At 32.7% G+C, this 20931-nt stretch overlaps 1 protein-coding gene across 1 annotated transcript in view; it reads right to left on the reverse strand.

Annotated features, from left to right (window-relative positions):
• LOC120341616 (protein phosphatase 1 regulatory subunit 16A-like) overlaps positions 1-20931 on the reverse strand; it is a 46398-nt gene that overhangs the window by 11562 nt on the left and 13905 nt on the right. Inside the window, exons 5-9 of the mRNA XM_039410158.2 lie at positions 20725-20828; positions 14229-14353; positions 11390-11515; positions 6878-6953; positions 4690-4831 (exon numbers count right to left, since the gene is read on the reverse strand). Coding sequence (XP_039266092.2) covers positions 4690-4831; positions 6878-6953; positions 11390-11515; positions 14229-14353; positions 20725-20828 — 573 coding nt within the window. The remainder of the gene's footprint in view (positions 1-4689; positions 4832-6877; positions 6954-11389; positions 11516-14228; positions 14354-20724; positions 20829-20931) is intronic.

Consider the following 20931-nt stretch of genomic DNA (forward strand, 5'->3'; position numbering starts at 1 on the left):
AAAAAAACAGTAGGCCTACGGCTATATATCCTTCTTTCTACTAAGAGTGGAAGAGTGTTAATAGCAAATTGCAAGCAAACGCTGGCGCATAAAAGCAATAAATAGATAGTCCGATCATTGCGAAAGAGACGTCAATAGATACTAGTTAACATGAGACTTGAAGCATTAACTTAATGCTGTTATGGTTAGCGCTGTGGTGTCGGGGATTGACAGTTTCTATTGATATTAGAGTCAAGGCCAAATTCATAATTTCATACTTTTATTACTGGTGTTAATCAACGTCAAAAATTCTGTTAGAAACTCGAGTCGCATTTTTGACAATTAAAGAAAGTGTATTTTAGGAGTTGGAACTGGAAATTTAATTTCAGTCAAAATATCTGTCGACCTGCAGTCAGGGTTTAGATCCATTTTAAAATGACTATCAGTCCTTGTTTAGAGTTGCATGTAAATTTATCCTAACCCTCCTTCCTTGTTAGAGTACAATATTAATGAATTTTTTAACAAATACTAAACTTATTCACCTCTAATCCACAGGAATTCAACAAACAAAACCCAAGGGACAAGTAACAAGACAGCGGAGGGAATAAACAGCTTAAATTGGATTCATGAGGCAAGATAATCAATAGGAGCGTGACATATGATTATCTTAAGCCAATTTCAACGCAAATTGTAAGGTTATGTAAGGTTGAAACTAGAGATGTACCGATGTATCGGTATCGGGTATCGGTATAGGCAATATCGGCCTTTTTTTCGGTATCGGCCATGTATCGGTATCGGTTAGATTAAAGCCGATATTTCCGATATATTTATCTTTTTCATATGGTCCAGAATGTTTTAAAAGATAAGTTGGAATACTACTTTTTAATTTATTTTTTGTCTGGAGAGATCGTGAGCTATGAGCCATACATGTCCCCACCCTCGCGAGAGAATAGGATTCACGTGTTTTTAGCTGTATATCAGCCAAACTAGCTCAACTAATTTGGCTATTTTCGCTGTCAAATTTTTATATTGACATTTTTAATATTACATAGTAATTATGAAAAATTTATCAACACGGCACATAACAAAAAGCAACTAGGCGCTTAGTTTTAAATCATACAGTGGAATTGGGGTCCTTAACGGCACATGGACTTTTGGCACGGGTATAAATTCTGACTGTTTGTCGTCAAGTGCGAGTGTCATTTAGTCCGTCGACATCGATAAACTAAATTCCGACACAATTATCCCTCTACGCAGGTATAGACTGTCTCAAAATATATGATAGCAATTGTAAAATATTGTAAAATAGTAAAGTAAAAAAACATCCTCGACAATTATAGGTAGGCCTTCATTTTGTCGGTGCTGATTGATATTCTTTCATGTTGGCTTTGACTTATTGCGTCGACGATTACGATTAGCCACGAAATAAAATATTTGTAAAATGCTTTTAATTTTAACGTAGGACGGCGGCGCTAGAATGTGTGGGTGATATTCGATATTCTTTTAAACACGAATAACGATATTCGAAGGTCGCGATATCAACATTAAATTCAAATTGGACATCCCGGCTTATGAGTTTTCCAATTGAACACCGAGATTACTAGCAAACATTAATTTCATGTTATGTGATATATCTTTTTTTTCGATCTGAAATAATGTGTACTATAAACAACGCTCAAAGACTATTGTTTTAACCCGTCTGCCCTACACAGCACACCTAATTAAGTAATAATTACATAGTATCGGTATCAGAATATCGGAAATATCGGCCTTTTTATGGTATCGGCATATCGGTATCCGTATCGGCGTTTTTAGCTGGTATCGGATCGGTATCGGTATCGGCGACAAAAGTGGTATCGGTACATCTCTAGTTGAAACTGAGATCTGCATTATAATTTTTAAATCAAGGAGAAATAGTGATTTGAGAAAAATAATTCTTTTTTATAATGATGTAAAAATTCGCTAAAATAAGCAAAATAAATTCCTTTTTAAGAAGCATTTCTCAAACAAGTCAAGTTGCATATCAATCAAAATGACTGACAGAAGTTGGCTCATTCCATCACATGTTTGATGCTTTAAATATTTTTGTCTGATAAAAAGCTAACCAGAGGACATGAATTTACACTTGATTTGAGTTGATTCAATTTAATGGCTAAAATAAGTCTTTTTAAGATGTGATCATCGAAGCAACACTCATTTATACACTTTTGATTAAGAAATTACATAAGAAAATCTGAGTTTTTCTTTTCTTAAATTCAAGTCATAGCTCAGATCAATTAAGCGTTGTTAATATTTCAAAATTTAAATTTCAAATGTATATACTCAAATGTATAAATTTTAAATTACAGTTGCCATGGTGAAGGGTAAAATTAGAGAAGGTTTTTAAAATGACATTCAAAAATGTTTCAGACCTTTGCCGAGATATAATGAATGACCTAAAATAAAGTTTAAGTTTGTCAACTTTAAACTATCATAACCTACGTGTAATCAATACCTTGGACGGAACATTTACAAATAGATCATGTGGCAAAAATGCTGTCTATTTTTAGTTTGAACTCTTTATCCAAAATGCTCCTAGACATTGTAATTGGACTCAAATATCATTCAGTTTATTTTTAACGTTGATTGAAATTTAACGGTTATTTTTACTGTTAATTGAAAGCCCTTGATAATTTGATTAATTTCCATTCGAAATTGACCAATTATCTTATATTACCGAGTGAATAAATCATAATTCAAAGATGGGCCATATCAAAATGCACAAACTATCATCAAATTAAGCCTGGCAAGTGTTTTTATAAAGCAAAGTATTTTTAGATCAGGCTAAGGCGTGGTGTGGCAACTTTTTTTAGAAAATTAGAGAAAAACAATTAGTTGATAATTAACGAAAGTAAACCTCTGAGTAATTAAATCAATTACAAACAAAGCTAAATAGTGTTAAAATTGACTTAAATAAAAGAGTCTTTCGATTGCCACGACAGGAATGTGGTGGCGGTAGTATGTCTACCAGGTTAGGGTTAGGCCATAATTTTATTCCAATTTTCCTTATTTTAGTTCTATTACGAGTTCGGGGACTAGACAGGTATTTGTACCTGAAATTATGGCCTAACCCTTACCTGGTACACACACTACGTTCCGGTGTCCGCCATCTTGGTTCATATACTTAGAGAGAACCAAATTATATCATGGTTTTACCATTTTGTTATTTTTAGAAACGGCCATAACCGGATTATTAGGTATTCAGATAGAATCAGTACGGAATTCTACTCTGCTTGTTAGTATGTGATTATTCTGACCAGTCAAGCTTCAGTGATCACGAGAGAGATTACAATATATGAATAGCTTTGTGTTCTAGCAGTCTGTCTTAATAATTATGATTTCAAATATTCCAAATAAATAGTATGTCCATGAAGTCTCAAACTTTTTTAAATTGCAATAGGAATTTATTGATACCATATATTGTTTTGGACCTAACATTAAATGAAGTGGAAATACTTGAACAATTACTGATTGAAAAACAACAAACCTGATTAAGATATATTGAGAACTGACTTAAAAACAAAATTAAAACTGTAAAGTGACTTTGTGGACACCCTATATTTATTTCACTTAAAATTAAGTTAATTTTCACAAACTATATCACTGAAAAAGTTATGAGGTTACAGAAAAACAGTAGGCTGATACACTTCCAAGCATGACTTTGCATATAATGGCTTTGGCAGATGCATCAAGAAAATTCTTTTAGAATTCGCTATAAACATAATGATACTGTGTTTCATGTTTCCTCTGATAGTAAACTTGATATTCATCAAGAATAAATAAACACCCCAGGGGGAAATGAGGATGACATTGCATCATTGTTGTCAAAACACTGCAAAGGTGCGCCGATAAACAAGCAAAAAAATTAGCAGACAGAATGCAACAAATCATAAAGTCAATTTCAATTTTGTTATGAAGTCATATATCTTAACCAGATTCGTTGTTTTTTAATCAGTAATTGTAAGTATTTTTACTTCATTAAATAAATCTGTGAGGGCCAAAACAATATGTGGTATCGATAAATTTCATTTGTATTTTAAAATATTTCAAGACTTTATTGACACACTGTATATTGTGGGTTTCAAGACAAAAGGGTGAATGCTGAAATTTAAAAATGCTTTTAGGACTGATTTCAAAATCAAAGTTTGAAGCAATATTCCCCAAAGTATTTCAATAAAAATTTGGAGAAGTTTTTGAATCAAATACAGTGATACCTCGGTGGTTGGAAGGTAGTCGATTCGGTAGTCGACAAAAAAATTACATTCAAAAATGGTGCAGTACTCGAACAAAACTGAGGGTACACCACACCAAGTGAGAAAAAAAATCGGTAGTCGAACACCAATATTGAATGAGTTCCGTTCGACTGATGAGGTACCCATATTGTATATGTTTTTCAAATTTTTTTTTAAACTTTCATCCTTTCGGGATAGAGCCCTCAACTTGATTTGAACTAATTGGACGGCTTTGAAAACAAGAGGGCAGTACTTGAAAAAATGAGTCTGGGAAAGTCTGGATTCTGGACCCGGGTTCACCTTTAACCAGACCCAACAACGAATAATTGAAACAATACAAAACCTATGAGATGAGTCTGGAAAAGTCTGAATTCTGGTGCCATCTGCAACTTTAACCAGACCCAACAAGAAATACTCAAAGTAAAAAGACCTTTCTTACCCCCGCATTCCAGATGCTCTCCTACTGTTATTTCTACTTGAAAAACCTCTCCATCCATGAAATATTTTCTTTGGCTTTCGATCTTTCATTGTTGATTTAATTTTATTCAACAATGCTTTGATTTCATCGTCGTCCGTCACATCTGTCAACAAAAAATAGTTGAATTACAGGAAAATTTCGGAGATTTTAAGACGTAGTTTGCATTTCAGTTGATATTGCTGCCAGAGTCAGAGTTGTGTCTTCTCTCCAGAGATAGAGAAAGTAAAAAAAATTCAGACGTCTAATGGTGATAATCAAAACATTGAGAGAAATTTCCAGAGTTGTGAAGTATGGAGCGTCGGAGTCACATTTCCTGGAGTTTTGGTCGAAATATTAAATATTTCTTCCATGGTAATAGGTGATAGTCAAAATCAAAATCCCCCAACATGACTCAAAAAGCATCATGTTGGTTAAGCTTTCACATCTGTCCACAAGGAATAGTCAATTTACCAAAATTTCCAGAACAATGAAGTAGAAGTTTGATTTTTTAATGAGATTTAGATGCAAAATATAAAACCATTTGTACATTAGATAATTACTAATTTTGTAATATTAATCAAATTTAAAAACTTGTAGACAAAGCCAAAAATTATCATACTATTACTCTCGTAGTGTATACACTGGGTTAGGGTTAGGCCATAATTTTATTCCGATTCTCCTTATTTTAGTTCTATTACGAGTTTTGGGACTGTTTATGTTAGCCAAGTGAATATTCCCCTGCCCATAGGTTTCAGTCCTTTTACACAATTTGATGTAAAGTAGGCGAACAAAATTAGTTACCTCCATATTGGTACACACACGTCAGGAGCGACCTATTATCTCCTACAAGTATTACGCAATTTAAAATTTCGACAACCACAAACCATCTGAATTCAATACCAAGAAAACCAATTTGTAAAATAATTGAGTACCATAATTAACGTCAGCTTGAGGAAAGATTAGGACTAATAAGTTAGTAAGATATTGCAGTAATCTCACAAAATTATACGATAGAACCTATAATTAGGCTGGATATTCAATAAATCATTATAACATATAATTATACATGGCCCATATAAGAATCCAACCTTATTTGTGTTATCTACTTATGGTCAGGCTTGGTAAAAGTACCATCACCATAGGGTTGTTAAAATTGGTCTCCAGAAATCAACTTAGCACTAGTAATTATGCCAATAATTGGTCTTAGCTATGTAAAGATAATTACTAGGTGATACAATATGGCCACGTTGAGGGTAGCATCGCTACTTTCAGAAACTCAAAGATCAAAGACTTTACATTCAAAATATTTTTAACAATACAAAGAACAATCTTCAAGAATATTTATATGATTCATGTACTTTTTGGGAATAAAAACAGAGCTGTGTAAATTTTCTAAACTAATGGGCAATTTCCATCCTAGAATAGACTTTAACCGTTTCAAGTCTAAAATTAATCTATAGAGTTTCCACAAAGTCTTAAATGATTTCATAATCGCGAAGGGAATTTATCGATACCATTGGCCCACAGATGTATTAAATGAAGTAAAAATACTTAAACAATTACTGATTAAAAAACAACAAACCTGGTTAAGATATATTGAAAACTGACTTCATAACAAAATTGAAATTGTAAATGGACACCCTGTATATTTTCAGAGCTTCACCGTAGCTTTTTCCAGTCAGCGGTCATTTTTACCTATACTGACTTATAATAGAGTTTTGTCTAGCTCGTTTCGAATCGGAGATACATTATTTTGAGTGAATACTCAAATTAAAAAAATGATATTGAATAATACTTGCTTCTTACTCAATTGTTAGTCTTATTATCACATTTGAAAGTCTATAAATTTAAAAAAAAATGAAACTGGCAGGTTCCTGAAGTATGTGAACCAAGATGGTAGACACCGGAACATAGTATGCACACCAGGTTAGGATTAGGCCATAATTTCAGGTATAAATACTACGGGAGTCACTTGGCTAGTCACCGAACTCGTAATAACACTAAAATAATTAGAATTGGAATAATATTATGGCCCAACCCTAACCTGGTACACGAACTATGTTCCGGTGTCCGCCATCTTGGTTCACATACTTCGAGAGTACCCCTGAATTAACAATGATTGTACAGCTATTACATAGCGGAATATTAATTATATAAATATATATAACACCTGCAGGTATTTCTCCCAGTGTATTTTTCACTGTTGGATCTCCACCTTGTGCCCCGAGTAATTCTACAACATCGAGCTGAAAAATAAACAAAGTTGTTTAAGTGAAAAATCATTTAATTAGTTTACAAACAATCTCCCAGAAAAACATTAAATATGTTGAATTTTGGGGCCAATAATAAATAAAGTTACAATTGGAGATGGGACCATAATATTGGGCGCTCCAGAAGTTTGTGTACCAATACTGCAATATAAAGGTAACTAATTTTTTCACCTTCTGTATATCAAGTTGTGTAAAGGAACTGAAACTTATGGGCAGGAGGTATATATTCACTTGGCTAACACAGAACTCGTATTAGAACTAAAATAAGGAAAATCGGAAACAAAAATGGCCTAACCCTAACCTGGTACACATACTACAGTAGTACCTAATATTGACATCCGCTTGACTACCAATCATGAATATGATGAAAAAAATATAGAGCACAACTTGCTAACTGAATAGAGATTTTCACATTTGTCAAATTAGATTGTTAGACTTAAGCTGAGCACAGACTACAATTAAAAAGATTGACGAATATGTGTGATCTTTTTATCCAATAAAACAAAACAGCAAATAATAGGTTGAAAAGGAATAAGTCTCACAACACTAGGAAGGGATTTGAAAAATAAATAAAAGTAATAGCTTTCTGGTAGCTTTAACCATCGATAGGTATTGTGAATTTGATTGGTCCATTAGAATGTAAAGAGGATATCTCTATGTACATTTTGTGTCCAAAAAGATATCATTTTCCATATATCGACAATTATGTCATTTGAAAAGGAGGACTACATTGGATACTTATTTGATCTCAATTCATATTAAGGATAATTGATAGAGCACAAATAATGTAAATATTGTGATGAATTTGTAAACAAAAATTCGAAATGTCAGGCTTGTCAGCATTATAAGCCCTGACAAAAAAATTTTATATAGAAATTTGGTGTTGTATTTGAAAAATTACACATTGGCTTACTTATAGCATTTACGCTCTATTCTTCCTCAACGTTGTTCAATGTGTCAATTGACGCTAAAAGAACAGGGGAAAGAATTGTTTGTTGTCACATAAGCAAATTGCATTGTAAAATTCATGAATAATTTATTTCAAATGCGTAAAACCGAATTATCTGGCACTTTTGAACAAAATAACAGACAAAAAATAACGCTTGTTATTTTAATGACAATAACAAAGATATATATATAGTCACAAAGGTCAAGTGTCACAACAATGTTTCCATAAATTAGATGAAAATAGCAAATTTAGGTGAAATATCTTGTCCCGTAGGCTTCAGAAATATTTTTAAAAATAAATTTAAAAGCCTGCTATTTTGATTTCTATCATCTTCTAAGTATTGAAAATTTAATATTCATTGGTGCATTAGTTGCAAAAAAGCTTTTTTTCAAATAGAATATATTCCTCAAATTTAATAGAAACCCAGGTACAATCTTTTTTAAACCATACATGAGCTCCATACAGCTACTTTCTAAAACCTTGCTCAGAGAAAAAGTGTGATAACAACAAAAACAACGATCATGCATCTCGAAAAGTGGTTCTCAAAGTTGATTGACCAAAGGCCGAATTTAAAAGCGGAAGGATTTTCGCGAGCCAGGAAGGGGTGGAGCCCGCAACGGGCCAATCCCAGTACGTATAATTAAGATACCGGTATAATTGAAATGTTACAAATATACGCATGCTTAAGCTAAGATAATGACGTAACAATTGGTGATATTTACAACGCAAAAACATGAAGTGCTCAAGTTTGGCGGGGCATATCAAATTGTTACGCAGACCATGGTTGGGGACCCACTGATCCAGAATGATTAACTGCTTATGTATTCTTATCAACCAAAATAAGAAACCAGTTGAGAACCAGTGCTTCGCCATTAATAGATAAGTAGTCCCGGGGAAAATACCATTTTATCCTAAATGATAGTAAATTCAGATTTTCAATTTAAAGTAACAGAATATGGACAATGCTTATTGTTGATATTGAAAAACTAGTGATATCTCTGCAGTATTTTTATGTATACGTGGCTGCTTACATCGAGCCTTGTCCATAGTGAAAATATGATAATGCCCCATAAAAATAGTTATAACAAGGTATCAACCGAGGTACCAGCCAGATTCGGAGAGGGCTGAAAAACTTCTCCTTTTGAAATGTGAAAATGAAATTTTTTTGCACCTTACATGCCAATTTTACATGACTCAAACCTGCTGGCCCATAAGCTGATACATTCGCAATTACAAATTTCAGACAACCTTCAAATATTTCAGGCTACGCCCCTGGTATCAACATCAATATTTCTCAAAGTTATCTTAGTAGAAAATATAAACCTAATTATAGTTGAAAAGCCATTAAAATTCCTCAAGTTTGTGAATGAAACTTGCTATAAAAGCACCGTTTATGATGATTATCTACATAATGTCAATTCAATGACCCATGATGTGACATTTAATCCGGATTATGTGGTTGCCAGGAAACAGGCTCACTTATAAAGGGATATTTTACAAAAATTTCGTCTCTGATGACAGAAGGGAACAAAATGAAAAATTATCTATTCAATTTAAAAATTCTGGGTTGGACTTTTATATAGATCTTGAACGCAAGATCTGGAATTCTAGGTACTCTCGTGGTATGTGTACCAGATTAGGGTCAGGCCGTATTTTTATTCCGATTTTCCTTATACGAGTTCGGGACTGTCTGTGTGTTAGCCAAGTGATTATACCCCCTGCCCATAGGCTTCCCTCCCTTTACACAACTTGATGTAAAATAGGCAAACAAAATTAGTTACCTTCATATTGGTACACATACTACTGGAGTGCCGAATTCTATGAACAAACACACTTATATCCAGATGTTTCATAAAAATCATGAGCTAAGTATTCATCCCATGGCACCAAGATGTTAACTAATAGACCAAATTCTATATAGAAATCCATAAAATTGGAAAATAACTCCATTTGAAATTTTGTCATTTTGGAAAAGGAACAAGATGTTGAAATTCAATTTATTAACTTTCGCTCAACATCTCGTAAATTCAAAATATTCCTGTGTCCTAAAACTAGTTTATGCTGCCTTATTAATTTGGAGTCTCACAATATTACAGGTCTAAAACAATAATTTCAAAAAGCTTTCGAGACTGAATTGATTGCTTAGACTTTCTGTCTGCTCGTAATACCATAATAAATTGACGTTAAAGTTAAATTAAAGTTGACGAAAACATTGTAAGGTCTAATACAAAAGGTAAATATTTATATTTATCTGCGGGATATTATGTTTGCGCCAAATAGTCACAGCTTATAGAATTTGTCTAGACAACCCAGCCCATGAAATTAGAAAGTGCCAAAAATGATTGAAAGCATATTTAGCGAAATCCAAAGAAATATATTTTAGAATATTTAGGATATGGCATTGTTAAATATATTAACTTTTCTCAAATTCAAATCAATAGGGAAATTTTCTTCAACAAGGCTACCAATATCACAGAACTAAACGATCTAGCACAGGGTGGTCCAAGGTTGTCTGCTCCGAGGGCCACAAAATTATTTTTGCATTGTTCGCGGGCCACAATAGTGCCAAGAATAGGTAAACAGTGCAATACAAAACAAACACTTTTATTGAGCAAACACATAGTTATCAGGCATAGCCATTCTAGGCTAATAGATTTTTAGTTTTCTCTGATGCCTATATTGTTAGCATAATATATTCCCGACCAAAAAGTTAGAAAACCAGATAACAATTTAGACTAACAAGCATTTAACTTCGCTAGTTTCCCCAGCTAGTCATAACACTATTTAATTCAGTGACATTGGTGACGACAATATGTCAAAAGATTTTTCTGATTAATTTTATGACAAAACCACACGAAATGCGTTTTTTTGATTACTCTTCGAATGTGACGCGGGCCACAGATAATGAATGGGCGGGCCACATGTGGCCCGCGGGCCTGGGTTCGGACCACCCTGATCTAGCATACTAAGTAACTGGGATGGGAATATTGCAGAAAGGCCTAGGGTAGGAGTGGACAACGTTTAAAACAGGAGGGCCAGATGCATGCGTTGTTTGATTCGCACAAGCTCAGGTATATGCTCTGCAACGCAAAATGATTGGAATTGCCTGCACGTACCAGATTGAACTTAATTAAAAACTCGTTTCCCAACCATTCAAAATTGGCACTTCTCCGCTGACCGCACAATTTTTCCTTGTGGGCTGCGATTGGCTCACGGGCTGCAGGTTACACACCCCTGGCCTGAAGCTTCCAAAAAGCATCGTAATATCATATTTATTTCTATTACAATGCTAGTTTTCATATTTATACACATTCTGCTCTGAACAAGGCAAAAGCAGCTAATGTTAGGTTAGGTGCTGCTATAGTTTGAAATAGCTGGAATTTTACCGGTTCCTAATTTATTACATTCCAGGGGAGGTCGTGGACAGAGGGTTTGAACCTGAGGTTTCTATTTATCAACCAACCTGGTTCCAGCAAGCAGCAGCATGTAGTGGGGTCCATCCATCTGCGTCCTGTGCATTTACTTTACAATTATGTAGAACAAGATATCGGGTCAGGTCAACGTAGCCGTTTGCAGCAGCAATGTGTAACTGAATTAATAAATAATATGATTAGGTATTGGGTTAGAAACTTAATAATGGAATTTTCACGTTACTATCATTGCAAATAAATGGCCCAGTACCTAATAATGATGTTGGATGCACCATGTGGTGTCGGAGGTTAAAGATTTTGGGTTCATGTCTACCATATACTCTCACAATGTGTGATGAACTAGGTAAGCTAGGTAAGTGAACTAAAGTTTTTTTTTTTTTTCAGGAGTAGCAGTTCCTAAATATATTGGATATATCGTGCTTTTTTTGGAGGGCTTGGAGGGGTGACTTATCAAATGACAATGGGCGGCCCCTCTAAATTTTTTTGTAATTGGGAATAAGGAAAACAAAAAAAATTCCTGAAAAATCACAAAAATCCGTTTATAATCAATGTCTTGATTCAAAGGAAACCTTTCAAATGAATTTATTTTCCAGTTTAAAATGTAACTATATGAATCACAAGTTTTAAATTAAACTTGACTTACTAATAACAATTTTTCATATTGTTACCATTTATTACGCACGTAAGAATATCAATGATTGGCATTTATATTTAGATAGATTTGCCTATAAGTCTTTCATCAGATATGAATAACCTTTTTAATTCAAACTGTGACCTGAGGAACCGTTTTTACCAGGAAAGTGCGAACTTATGACGTTTAATATACTCTTCTTAATAAATGACCTTTGTTATAGTGATGTCATAATTATTCATTGATTGGATGGTGAATTGAAGTCAATTGATTTGCCAAGGAATGACTCCAAAACTGAGTAATGTATGTTATCTGGTGACATTTGAAATGCTAATTTGAACAAGATTGGAAATACAGTAAATTCACTCTGCTTATTTTCTACAAAAATTTTAAAATAATTAAATTTAAGCAAATTCTGAATTGGTTCCCTCCTAAGTAGGTTCTTGCAATCTTGCCTTATTTAACATATATTTATATACAAGTGTGTGTAATGTGAACCCAAATGCAATTTGAAATCAAATTCATTCCTAATTTTTTTTTATAAATATTATGATTTATGATGATAAACTAAGTTTGATCAAAATTAAGTAAAAAACTATCAACACTTCTATTCGCTCAAAGAAGGGTGAGGAATAATCATGATTAAAATTGTACTTTTCTATATAAGTCACTAACAAGAATAAAATAATGATTTGTACCAAATTTTCCTATGACTCAAATTATAACATTTCTATTGCTCAAAGCAAAGTCACATGCATTCGCTAGGAAGCAGAGGCGACTTACACCCGAGCAAAGTCATGTGCACGCACTGATGTGTCAAGAGCTAACTGAGACTGTAATGAATACAGTGTGATTGTTAGGCGTTGGTATATACCTATTGAGAATTGATTTTTTTCAGGTCAACATAATACAAATGTGATATTCATGAATTTTATCGATGAGATTTTGCTCAAAGCAAGGTCAGTATTGATTAAAATTATATTTTTATATCAAATACACAATTTTCCAATAAAATATTGATTCATATCATTAAGTGTGTGAGTCAATTTTCAAAGCAAGATCACATGCACTATTTAAAAAGCAAAGGCGGCTAGTCTACTCTTTGTGAAAAGTTATGGACGCTCCAGAAGTGTGTGTACCGATATGAAGGTAATTAATTTTGTTCGCCTACTTTACATCAAGTTGTGTAACGTGACTGAAACCTATGGGCAGGGGGATATTCACTTGGCTAACACAGACAGTCCCAGACTCATGATAGAACTAAAATAAGGAAAATCAGGATGAAATTTTGGCCTAACCCAAACCTGGTACACACACTATGGAAGTACCAGTAATTCTTAAACTTCGTTGTGACTCCTTTAGGTAACTTATCTGTTGCAAGATACCTTGTACAATTAAAAGTACAGGGTATCATAACGTACAGTTTAATAAACACTGGCTTGGAATATACCCAATCAAAAATAATTGTAAATACACAAATCTAAAATAATGATATAATTGGATTTAAACAAACATTATTAGTGATTAATATAGCTAATTAGCAGAGGGGAATATCTAATTACTAATTAACGAGTCTGTTCTATTTTTAATTCTTAATTGGCAAGTATCGACTGTATTCCATATTCATGACTAACCAAAATCAATAATATCATATTTTATTTGTTTGTCGTGATCAATACATCAAAGACTACAATTCTTCATATGAATTAACTAATAATCATGCAAGGCTTAGGCAATATTTTACTTTATTGTAATTTATTTAAATTGCAAGTCTGGAATGGGATATACATTTCTGGGCGCTCCAATACCAATATGGAGGTACCAGTAACTAATTTTGTTCGCATATTTTACATCAAGCTGTGTAAAGGGACTGAAATCTATGGGCAGGGGGATATTCACTCGGCTAACACAGACAGTCCTCGAACTCGTAATAGAACTAAAATATGAAGAATTGAAATGAAATTATGGCCTAACCCTGACCTGGTACACTCACTACAGAAGTACCCAATTCTGTATACCAGATGGCAACATTTTGCTATGGTCCTGAATTGGAATATCTTCGGAAAAATCCTGCATAGCTTTACCATACTGGCAATTTGGTTTATGTAATCCAAAGATTAGGCCTATCTTAATTAGGCCTACATAATAACAACACACAACCAAAGTAATACTACGTTCTGGTGTCCGCCATCTTGGTTCACATACTTCGGAAGTACCCATTTAAGTTTGTAAATACTCACCAAAGTGGCTCCACATTCATCTTTATAATCCAATGATTTACCCTGATCTACAATATTCTGAACATCGTTGATGATTTGCCGTTCTTTTGATGACCTTGTAGTGTTTATTTGTTCTTGTGTTATGCCTGAAATAAATGTAATAGTGAATATTTTATGTCAACTAGAAATGGAATGATAAACATGCTACGAGCCCTGTGTTGAAATTCATTTCGATTTGATTAGATCCATTTCGCACCAAAAAGAAAAAGTTCAAAAAAAAGCTCAGTGTAACAAACCCAGAGTAAAACAGTATTAAATCTAAATCAACTCAATGATGTGAAGAATGCACATTTCCTCTTAGTGCAAAAAAAAAAATCTTTGTTCTGGTGGCTACTCGCTAATAGTCAAGCAATTGTCTCTCGATCAAGAATTACCAGTGGGCAATTGCTAGTTATAACGGTAGGTATACTAACATCTTATAAAAAGTCGACATGAAAACTTAGAGTGTGGAACTGACAGTTTCAATAAACCGCACCATTACTCCTGTAGCCTATCTATCATTTTCCCTTGGCATTAAAAAAAGTCAAAATCTGAGATGAATGTTTAAGTATGCAACATTGCATCATTTTATGTGATAAGAAAGATCATTTGACCCTGACCATGACCTTGGACAAAAATAAAAATATTTTGTTTTGGCGGTTTTTGTATTGAAACATGTTGAGCGACGCAGACAAGAAGTAAACAATACTTAGGTTGTTGATTGTTGGAAGATTATTTGACCTTGAGAATGACCTTGGAGAAAAACGGAAAAAAATCGTGCTTTGGTGGCGTTTTTATTAAAACATATTGAGATATTGAGTGACACATGAAACATGTAAACATTACTTAGGTTGTTGATTTTTGGAAGCTGACAGAAATTTCATTCACAAAAACCGCAAATTTTTGAAGGCAGGAAATCATTAGACTTCATAAACAAGGACACAATAGGAGTATTTATAAAATATGATGAACAAGGATTATGGTGGTTTTGTTGTCTCAGATAATCGTAAAATACAAACATATAGGTATGAAAATCCAATAAAAATAACAAATCGAAATTCAATAAAATCATTGCCTAGAGGAAGTAATAAAAATCCACAAATATTTGATTTTTATTAACATTTTTTATAGGACGATTATTTACGCCTTACAAAAAGTTAACAATGCTTTGTACAAGAAGTTACTGAGTATCTAGCAATATGTTATGAGCTACTTTTATTTATAATATTCCCGATTCAGCATTGTCTACCTAGTTAAGCTCTCTCGGCACGGCGCTCTCGGAGTAATGGAACCAAGATGGCGGACACCTGAACATAGTATGTGTACCAGGTTAGGGTAATTTAATAATTTTAATCCAATTTTCCCAATTTTAGTATTATTACGAGTTCTGGGACTAGCCAATTGACTTCCGTAGTATTTGTACTTGAAATTATGGCCTAACCCTAACATGGTACACATACTACGTTCCGGTGTTCGCTATCTTGGTTCACATACTACAGGAGTAGCCTTGGCACTTATAGTAGTTGCTGGTAACTTGGCTCAAAGATCTATCTCCTACCTATATTTGGTGAGAGTGAGTGTGCATGACCTTGCTTTGAGCAAATTTAGTGTTTTGTTTGATAAATACCAAATTTTGATGAATTTCATTGATTTGAAAAATACTATTTCCAAACAGCATTCATTTTACATTCAGATGAAAATGAATTTTCTTCGCTTTCAATCAGCACACGATTGAAAAGGTCAACAAAATAAAGGACGGAAAGTCATCACGCTGCAAAACAAGCAAGCATCAGTGTGTAGGCAAACAGAACAAAGTGAAAGTAGGTGGAAAAGATAAATATCATGATACCAACAGAATGTTCAAAATTCAATTCGAGGTGATTTTCTTGCGGTCTTCAATAAAAAAAATGAGGTGATTGAAATAATATCATAAAATTTATTGGGTTTGAAATGAAATCTTCAATTCTGTAATGTTTTACGTAACAAAATGATCATATTCTACAAAACTTACTAGTCAAATTGATATTACTGGCCACAAGTCATCGACTGAATAATAAAAAAGTTGCAACATCTGACGCAAAATATTTAGATCTAGTGTTTACATTAGATTCATTTCAGACTTTGAACAACAAATTACTGTATATTCCAATAAGGAACCCCCTGGCCACAAGAAGAATTGCAAACAAATGAATAAGTACGAGCAAAACTTGGATTTACTGTTACAGTTTTGGCCTATCATGGAAAACCATACTATTCAGATATCCCCAGTCCCGAACTTTCCCGCTAAAAATTAGAGAGTTGCAAACAACCACAGGAAGCTAGATTTAGATTAAGAGTCCAAATGTATATAGATAAGAATAACCTCTCAATTATTCTGCACAAAGAACCAAATTATATAACTTTTAAACTTAGATAAGCTTGGACTGCTATAATACATCCTAGTACATGATGATTCATAACAAAATAAATATTTTGAGGAAGACATAAAGCAACAGATGTCCAATAAATAATAACATAAATCGTTACCAGGTTGTTAAATCAAAGCAAATGAATATCAAACTAAAAGCAGTTCACATCACAGGCGAGGTCACCAAGCAAATATCTAATTTTTTTTTATCAGTATTTACTTTGGGTCAGTCCTCAAGCGGCCTTGTTTTTGAGGAATTCCTCATTTAACCAAATGGCAATTGGCAACCATTGAAAATAGGTGCAATGTGAGCTGTTTATTATGCTGCAGTGGAACCAAATTATTTATGTCACATAAGGTTTTGAGTAAGTTCTGTTCTAACAGGCAAACCTAAAATGACATAGTGATATTGCACTAGCTAAAATTAAATGTAAAACAAGTATAGACTAAGAGAAAAACCTTGATCCATAATGACGGAGTATCAAGAAAGTCAATTTTTGAAAAATGTTACATAGTGCATAGTTTTACAGCGGCAATTTATATTTTTAAAATGAATTGAACCTTGAAAACAATATCTCGGCCAAGAGTTGAGTCATTATTTTTCACCCAACGTATCAAATGTATGACTAAGTTGAATGCATAAGCAAATGCAACCATGAATCATTGTTTAGTGAAAGTGAATTATTGTTTCTTAAATTGTAAATTCAACCATGAACACGGTCAAAAACATACATATTGGTATACTGTAAGTAATTTATCACATTGCGTTTTAATAATCGTTTTCCTAATGATCGGGGAGACCAAATAGGCGAAGTCTGATAATATTTACAACCGAATTAAGTGTGACTCAGGCTTGAGAAAACATTCGACCACGATTCCCGACCCCAGATTGGAGGTAATTTTGATCCCAACAAATTTTGATGAAAAAACCTTTAGCGAAAGCAAGCCTTGTTTAATGGTCTGTTTTGAGTGTTCTCAGTCAACTTGAAGCTTTTTGAGTTCTAGAAATTTTGAATTTAATTAGCGCCATTATTGACTGTCTTGAGGTTTTGGCTCCAGCTCTGAGAATTTCGGTGAAACAACTTCGGCGAATGCAAACTGCTCTTATAGTCTTATTAAGGAAAACTCCTGGAAAATAATGATGACTATCCTTCACAAAAAACAAAATGTTGGGTGACATGCTCATTTGAACCTATTTCAACCAAAGATAATGAGGCGCTTTTCTATTCATTGTGTAAAAAATAACAACAGACAATTGTGTCACAGAATCGTATCGATGCCACAAGACGTGAGGGATTAAATTTCAGGAGTCAATTAACAGTCAGACACGATTGTTTGATAACAATCAAAAACAACTTGTTACAAAGCAAATTAACACACGAGGGAGCTATTTTTAGTCGATATTCTCCCGATATAAACGCTATTTACAATATCAAATTTCTCAATGATTTTAATTTAATCTAGACTTAATTTTATATTGCAACAATTTATTTATAATTTTGTATTTGGTTTTGCCAGAGTGTAAGTGCTGTGCTGAGACTGTTATTAATAATGGTTAATAATAATAAAATAGGGACTGGTAAAAATCTCAAAATACCCATCATCTATGGAAATGGTTTTTGATATTGGAAATATCAGAAAAAAAAATTTGCTTAAATCAAGGCCACATGCACTTTCTCATGAATTAAGAAAACTCATCTCTCAGTGAATTTAGGGCCGACCCCTAATGATCTAACAGCTACCGAATCTATACAAAGTCAATTGTAATAATGGAGAAGCAGTTTGGAACTGACGTTACTAAATTAGGTTAGTAAAATGTGATGCAACATTTTGAATGCCTTGAACCACCTATTATAGCAATTCTGATTCTTGTTACAATATTCTTGCATTCATTACACAGAAAGAGAGAAGGAGTACTATGTCATTATAATAAGCTAAATATCACTATTATTTTCACGAAATGATTTTACATATTATGATTATAATAATCAATGAATACTTTGGGGATAATAACATTCAGTTATTGATCAATACAGAGAGAAAAGAGTAGTACCTCATTTTAATAAACCAAATATTTTTTTTTTCAAAATTAGTTGAAATTTCCATAATATGACCACTATTCGGATACGAAAATGAATGATAATGTTACAATAAACAGCTATGAAACTTATTCTTGAAAAAAATAATCAATGAATAATTTGCGGATGAAAACATTCAGTTATTGATCGATACATTTTTAGATTTCCTGCAAAACTGATACCGAAACTAGAAAAATAGTAAAGTGAAAAAAGTTATTTTTAGAAAAACCTAACATGTGATCGTGGGAATAGTCCAAGCTATAGAAAGACTGTATGGAATGAAATATACTTTCATGAAAGGTTATAAGTTGCACAAAATCTGTGCCGTCTTTCTGATGCTATAAACAGATATGTTGAAAAGGAATCAAATATCAGAATGATGGTGCATCCAAAATTATCACCTGTAATACTTGATAAGTAATGAAAATCAGAACACTTTATACATTTAATAAGAATCATTCTTTTATAGAAATACTATAACTTGTGCAAATTTCTTAATTTAATATGGATAAATTTATAACATATTTAATGTTTTATTTCCAAAACAATATTTTATAAATATTCATAATAGCAAGTAATACAGTATTGACAGTCTCTGGCTAAAAATACCTCATTGAGCAACAAGCAGCATATTGAGTTTTGAAAAATTGGAGAGATCGGCGGGGTGAATTGATTTGGAATGAAGTTAAATTCCAAATTAATGCTACTTGAATGTTTATTTGATAATTTGTATGTTCCAATTAATCCATTTGTTTGTATTTTGATCGGAAACCCATTATTTATGCAACATTTTACTGAATTTACATTTTAGCAAATAACCACAATTTTGAAGCAATATATCAGTTAGGTTTATTCAATTTCAGCTATTATTTTGAAATTGCAAAATTACAAAATACCGCTTTTGCTGTGAAAATATAGTTTTTCACAATTAATTGAATTCACAGAAGAATTTACAAAGGTAAGTTGTCATTTTCCTGAAAACAAATCCATATTATGTATATTATTAAGATTAGGATTGCATAACACCAAATTAAACACCAACATTTAATGTTAGTTTCAATTAATCTAAATGGGTATATTTTACAACAAAATAAATTTATACGTATGCCTTACTTCTCAGCATAATAAGGATTTCAGTGAGGCGGTGGGATTTTAACCACATATTTTTACCCTATGGTGCTAACATACCAGCACTTGCATTCTACACTTTAACTACTAGGCCACCATATTGCTGTTTAAATCATAAATCATCAAACTTATATTGAGCAGTCGAATATTGTATGTCTAATGGAGGCAGATATTGGTCAGACAAAATGATAAAGAAATATATTTGTGTAAGTGTGTAGCAAGAATCGCATAGAATATTATATTGTAAAATTGGACTTGAAGCCATAATATATCCATTAATTAGTAATTATAGTTAATAAAACATTGCTTGTTCAGCAAATTCCACAAATAAAGATGTCAAATTCTTTCAGAACAAAGCAGTTACATCACTAATCGTTTTTTTTTTACAATTAGGATGAGAGAGTATCAATTAGACCAAGAGCGCACATTTTGACCACGCATTGAATTAATTTATTAATAGAACAGTATATAATACCAGACTAATAATAAAGTGATCACATTTAGTATTAATGTTGCTAGAGCACAACGTTACATTGATGAAATGATGGAGCTCAAAAATATAAATAAGAAAATGAGTTTAAATAATAGGTATGCAAATGAGGTTTACTCGTAAAATAACTTACAAAAAAAAAAAATTTTATCATAGGTGACTTGTTTATATTTCAACAAAAAAACATAATTATTCAACAAAAATAAAATTATAAATCATACATATTTTTTCAAATCATAATGAATGGAGGAAAAAAAATTGTGTAACCAACTTCACAAATATTATTTGTACTTATTCGTACAAGACATGATAAAAACCTCATAAAAAGTCACTGAAAATCAAAATATAGGCTACTTGAGCAAAAAAATCTTTTACCTCTAGAAGCCATTGCTTTTTCCACAAAATCCAAAGTCTCTTCATCTTCACAAATATCATACGGCATATTATGATCTGCGTTTAATGCCATTAAATCCGCACCACTGCAAATAAATAGATAATTGATCAGCATACTAGCAGTTTTAAAAGTATATTTTGAAATTTCATGAAAATCTGAGATTTTTTATGAATTGAGACATTTTTTAG

Source organism: Styela clava, chromosome 14 (assembly GCF_964204865.1).
Source record: "Styela clava chromosome 14, kaStyClav1.hap1.2, whole genome shotgun sequence".
In the NCBI taxonomy this organism is placed as follows: Eukaryota; Metazoa; Chordata; class Ascidiacea; order Stolidobranchia; family Styelidae; genus Styela; species Styela clava.